The following is a 5,923-nucleotide window of genomic DNA, read 5'->3' on the forward strand; positions in this document are numbered from 1 at the left end:
GTACTTTGAGATTCTTGGGCCGACAGTCCCAGCAAAGATCCAGATGCTGGGGTTCTCTCTTTGGTGGGAGATGCAGGCACGGTGTGGCTGGGAAGGCCAGGAAGTGACCGGCGATGACGCTGCACATGCCCGAGGTGCTCTGCAGCTCAGGGCCCCGACTAAATGTCACCCAAAGGAAAGCAGTGATCTGTAGGCTACGTTAGACACACAGAACACAGCAGGGGAGAACACACACTTCACAGGTAATGCAGGGATCGTCCACAAGGGCCTTGCACTCTGTAGCTCACTAAGTGGTCACTGGTCACAGATTTGCAAGGAACTGCTGCAAGACTTGGATCAACCTTAACCCCGAAGTCTGTGAGCTCCCCCGAGGACCCGGGTTTTGAGCTTCCGGGCAGGCAGAATCTCCCCGCCCTGAATCCACAAGCCCCAGGGTGATCAGAACAAGGGGAAGGGCGTGACAGCCCTCTCTAGGTGTCATCCCTGGAGGGGTTCTGCCAGTGGGTGTGTGAAACCCAAAGAGAAAGGTGATCTGGGCCAGTTGGCAGAGAGAGGGGTGTGAGGACAGAGGCCACCTGTGTGTTTCACTGTGGGGCAACCCCTCCTGGCCTGGCCCTTAGCCAGTGTGACAGAGGCCAGGGGAGAAGAAGCAGCACTGCCACGGGGACCCAGGCAAGAGCTAGGAGGTGCCAGGACTGGGTTACTGCTCCTCCCCACAGAGCCTAACGGCTCCTGGCTGACCCCCAGCACACTCAGCTGGTTCACCCCTCCACCCCCAGCCTTGCAGCATCTGTGCTCATGAGGAGCTAGTGAGGGGAGGTCGCGGGGAAAGTACCGTCCTCAGACCGAGCCCCTGGTCTCCCGGGACCCACTCGGACCCTCAGGCTCTTCCTCTCCATCCCGCTCAGCCTCTGCGTCCAGCTCTGCTCCAGCACAGCCTGCTGGCAGTGGGGGACTGGGGAGGAACTGCAGGAGCCGGCCTTCCCGCTTCATTTCTGCCAGCTCCTTGGCACAGCAGCTGGGCGTGTTTGTTTCATAGGTGTCGTGGAAGGTGTTGTAGTCCACCTCATAGAAGCCCTTTTCCAGGGTGAGGACTGGAGTGAATCGGTGGCCCCAGAGCACCTCCGTGTCCATGTAGGAGCTCCGTGCTTGGCAAGTCATGCCTGGGTGAACAGAAGGCACGTGTGTTAGGAGTGGCCACAGCTATCCGTCCATCATCCACCCATCCATCCATCCAGCTATTCACCTGTCCATCCCATCACCCACCAATCAGTCATCCCTCCATCCCTCCATCCCTCCATCCCTCCATCCCTCCATCCCTCCCTCCATCCATCCATCCCTCCATCCCTCCATCCCTCCACCCTATCATCCATCCATCCCTCCATCCATCCATCCCTCCACCCTATCATCCATCCATCCCTCCATCCATCCATCCATCTATTCACCTATCCATCCAATCACCCACCAGTCATCCATCCCTCCATCCATCCATCCATCCACCCTATCATCCCTCCATCCATCCATCTATCATCCATCCATCCATCCATCCGTCCACCCTGTTATCCATCCATCCCTCCATCCATCCATCCCTCCACCCTATCATCCATCCATCCCTCCATCCATCCATCCATCCATCATCCACCCATCCCTCCATCCATCCAATCATTCATCAGGCACTTGTTGAACGTCTGCTTTGTGCTAAGCATGATGCAGATAGAACGCTGAATAAGACACGGTCCTTGCCCTGAAGGAGCTCAAGGGGTGATGGAGGCAGACAATTAGAAATTAACGATGCAAGATTTTGGAGTTGGTTCCTAGAGATTGGAGTGGATAATTCAGAAATGGACGTGGTTCCTGAAACTGAGTTAAGTTCTAGAAGAGTGAGACAAGAAAAGAGGCAGGAAAAGGGTTTGAACAAAGATAAGTTCAGCGTGGCTGAACCCAGAGAAACTGACAGGCACTTAGAACACCCAGGGGTTGTTTTGGGTGGATACACATGGGCAGAAGCCTACATGTGCGTACACACACACACACAAGCTCACAGCATGGCTCCTTGATTGGAGCAGGCTCCGATGTCTCCATTCCCTGTCCGCTCAGCCCTGGCATGCCTGTGTTATTTTTAGGTGCTGTTTCTCTCCAGAGAGGGCAGCTTTGTTTATGGATGAGGACGCCTTTGAGCTCAGGGTCATGGGGAAGCAGCTCTCTGATATTTAATCTTTCGGCCAAGGAAGGTCCTAGCTTGTGCTCTTCAGGGACTGAAGGAGACACCTACTCCAGCCCCCCAATTTGGACGTTCTCTGGCAGGAGTCTCATACACACCAGACCCAGCGCAGAGGCTGCTCCCCACTCGGTGCTCCGGTGCTGGGCAACTCCAGTGTACCCCACAAGCTGCGGCTCGCAGCCTGTTCTCTGCTCTCAGGGTGCTGTCTGCACCAGGCCTCTCCCCTCGGTCCTTGGACAAGCCCCCCAGCTCAGCAGAGGTGCAGAGACCCAAGCTGGGCACGGACCAGCCTAGACACAGGCCAGGTGTCTCTGGGGCCTCAGGGAAAACAGCAGGACAGGACCTCCATGGAAGCTTTGGGCCAACCCTCTTGGGGTCTTTCTGCCCTTCTTCTGTCCCATCGCTTGGGAGGGGGCTGGCCCATGGCTGGAAGCCTACTTGTGTATCTGGCATCCGTGTTCCAATGCACTTGGAAAGGACAGAAACCCCTCCGGGTGGCAGGCACTGCGCTTCCCACATGCTGCTCCGTTTCAGCACTTAGCCCCCAGTGAGCCTGTGAAGTTTATTAGCCTCTTCTTGCTGACAAGTTGAGCAATCTGCCCAGACTCACAGGCAGGCTGCACAGAGCTGCGCTGGTCAGACCTCGGCCCGAATCACAGCCCGTCCTTGGCTCCCTAGGCGTGGCAACCAAGCTCTTAGAGATGCTGAGATCAGAGCCAGTGTGGGTGGGTGGTCTCCTTCTCTTGTCTCCCCGCAGACCCAGGGTCACCCAGGACATGCGGTCAGAGGAGGTCAGCCAGACGGGGCAGGCCAACCTCAGGACCTGACTTTGAGGCATCGTGAGGGAGAGGCCAGCAGGTGGCAGTGAGGGCGGGGCTGGGGCATGAGGGGCAGTGCTTAGGCACCGCTTTCCTGTTTGTCCCCGCGTCTCTGACCTGACCCCTCCTTTGTGGCCTCCAAGTGGAGCTCTTTTCCCAGACTCTCAGCCCACGTTCTGATCCGAGCCCGGCACCAAGGTCAGGGTGACCCGCGAGCCCCTGGCCCTGTGGGAGGAGGCTCCCTGCATCCCAGTTGTCCTGGCCCCAAGGGCTCCCTCAGCTGCCACCATATGCCACGTGGCGAGGCTCGGCCCCCGGCAGATGGCCGAGCAGCCCCGTCCGTCCAGGCCTCTGGAGCCAGTTCGCACCCCAGCCGGTTCCACTGGCTCCGATCGGGAGGGTCTGTGGCTGCCCGGTCCGAGTCTCCCACCCAGCACCCAGCTTCTCAGGAGGCCAGGAGGGCTTGTTGGGCCACCTGTGTGCCAGGCCCCCAGCGTTTTGGGGGAGAGTGTGGTGTGGCAGACAAGCTGTAGTCACAGACCTGAGCATGAGCCCTTCCTGTCTGCAGAGAGCTCCCACCGCATCTTTAACAGGAGCTTAAAGCCAGCCCTCCAGTGCTGTTGCCGGAGTAGGAAACTATGCATATCCCGAGCCCGGGGGAGATTTCTGCAAGTCATCCTTAGGGTCAGACCCCTTCGTGAGCAGAGAGAAGGGGGCAAGAGAAGGGGAGGAAGCAGAGGTGGGTGCAAGGTTAACGGGGGCTCCTCGGCCCAGGGAATACAGTGGGGACACGGGGTCCCCCAGGCCTTGGGCTCACCGAGCCCCACACGGAGCTCGGCCTTGGGAAGCGCTCGGCTGCCTGTGAGTCAGTCGCTGGGCAGGGAGGGGCTGGCCGGACACATGTGCGCGCGACGCACTGTTTTCTGCACACCTCGTGTTCATGGAGCCCTTTCCACAGGGAAGATGAGGGGCGGCCTGCTCCACAGGCGCCCACAGTGGCCCATAGGTGTCTCTCCCAAAAGAGGATTCTGTGACTTTGGGAACCTTGGGTTTGGGAAATGCCGCACCCTGTCCTCTCCCCAGGAGGTGATTCACCCGTAAAAAGACAATGCCAAGTCCTACAGTAAGAAGCCGGTTCACCTTTGTTTAACCGGGAGTTTCCCAAAGTTATTCGCTCACAGAAGTCTCTTTGGGTGACACCACCTCCACGATAGCAGTTAGGTGTAGCCTGTTGGAAACCAGTGCTGGGTTTGGGTCACCTGGCTTTGACCTGCATCCTGGCTCCATGACTTAGGAGCCCTTGCTCCTGGGTAAATAATTTGCCTGTGTCTCTGTTTCCATATCTACAACTGAAGGAAAACTATCTCACTCACTGAGCTACTGCGAGTTTAGAGTCTAGAATGGGCCCAGACGTTGGGCGGGCTCTGTACACCTTAGCTGCTCTCATCCCTCCATCTTGAGGAACGGTACCCCCCAGATCACCATGCAGGGGTCGGGCGGTTCAGCTGCCGTCTGGAGACTCCACCTTCTGGAGTCCTGGCAGTGGCCTGAGGGGAGGGGCCGAGGAGGAGAAAGCGGCTCACCTGTTGCCTCCACCATCCCTTCCAGGATGACCACGATTTCAAACTCCTCCTGATTCAACTGGGCCCGCGACATCTCCCAGAAAGGGCTCTTCTCGTTGATCTCGTGAGAGATGATGAGCGGGGACACCAGGAAGAGGCGGTCGTCCCCCGTGTCGAAGCCCACGTTGATGTCGGTCTGGTTCAGCGGGATGAACTCCCCCTCCTTGGTCTGCCGGGACTTGATGAGCTTGGCGCGGATGGAGGCCTCCACGATGTGCGAGTTGCGAAGGTCGCCCACCCTGAACATGAGGCAGAGCTTCTCGTCCCGCAGGGAGATGACGGCGTTGCTGGAGAACATGAGGGTCTCGGCTCTCTTCTTGGGCTGGCTGATCTTGACGAACATGCACCCCACCATGAAGGCGTTGACGATGGAGCCGAGGATGGCCTGGACCAGAAGGAGGATGATGCCCTCCGGACACTTCTCCGTGATCACGCGGAAGCCGTACCCGATGGTGGTCTCGGTCTCTATGGAGAACAGGAAGGCAGACACGAAGCCACTGAGGTTTTCGACACAGGGGATCCACTCCCGGTCCCCGATGTGATCCAGGTCGCCCCGGATGTAAGCAATGAGCCACCAGATGAACCCGAAGAACAGCCAGGTGACGGTGTAGACCATGGTGAAGACGAGCAGGTTGAAGCGCCACTTGAGGTCCACGAGGGTGGTGAAGAGGTCGCTCAGGTAGCGGTAGGTCTCCTGGACGTTGCCGTGGTGGACGTTGCACTTGCCACTCTTCTCCATGTAGCGCTGCCGGGGCTTCTTGCCCTCCGCCAGCAGGCGCGTGCGGTCGGTGGCAATGGGGATATAATCGCGGGCCTGCTTGGGAACCTTCTTAGGGTCCCTGGTAGTGACCCCAATCTCCATATCCTGGTTCATGGCATTCCTAGAATCGCCAGCCATAGCTGGGGTATGCTGAATTAAAGAAGACATCATCAGAAGGCCAATAGGCACAAGAAAAGATGCTCGACATCAGTTAATTATTAGAGAAATGCAAATCAAACTATGAGGTACCACCTCACAGCAGTCAGAACGGCCATCATTAAAAAGTCTACGAATAACAAATGCTGGAGAGGGTGTGGAGGAAAGGGAACCCTCCTACACTGTTGGTGGGAATGTAAGTTGGTGCAGCCACTGTGGAGAACAGTGTGGAGGTTCCTCAAAAAACTAAAACTAGAGCTACCAGATGACCCAGCAATCCCACTCCTGGGCATATATCTGCAGAAAACTCTAATTCGAAAAGATACATGTACCCCCAATGTTCATT

General features: G+C 57.4%; 1 protein-coding gene across 1 annotated transcript; it reads right to left on the reverse strand.

The window, feature by feature from the left end:
• Positions 1-840: 840 nt before the first annotated feature.
• KCNJ5 (potassium inwardly rectifying channel subfamily J member 5) lies at positions 841-5,559 on the reverse strand. The gene is made up of 2 exons (XM_033861808.2): positions 4,623-5,559; positions 841-1,163 (listed from the first exon to the last, which is right to left on the reverse strand). The coding sequence occupies exons 1-2, from the start codon at positions 5,557-5,559 to the stop codon at positions 841-843; spliced, it is 1,260 nt and encodes a 419-aa protein (XP_033717699.2).
• Positions 5,560-5,923: the final 364 nt, after the last annotated feature.

Source organism: Tursiops truncatus, chromosome 8 (genome assembly GCF_011762595.2).
Source record: "Tursiops truncatus isolate mTurTru1 chromosome 8, mTurTru1.mat.Y, whole genome shotgun sequence".
In the NCBI taxonomy this organism is placed as follows: domain Eukaryota; kingdom Metazoa; phylum Chordata; class Mammalia; order Artiodactyla; family Delphinidae; genus Tursiops; species Tursiops truncatus.

What these genes read in the sequence shown, in the direction of transcription:
- KCNJ5 (XM_033861808.2), bottom strand. Translation starts at nt 5,559, where the DNA reads ATGGCTGGCGATTCTAGGAATGCCATGAACCAGGATATGGAGATTGGG. An exon ending in AGGGATGGTGGAGGCAACAG is followed by an intron (nt 1,164 to 4,622) that starts GTGAGCCGCTTT and finishes CTGTTCACCCAG; the next exon opens with GCATGACTTGCCAAGCACGG.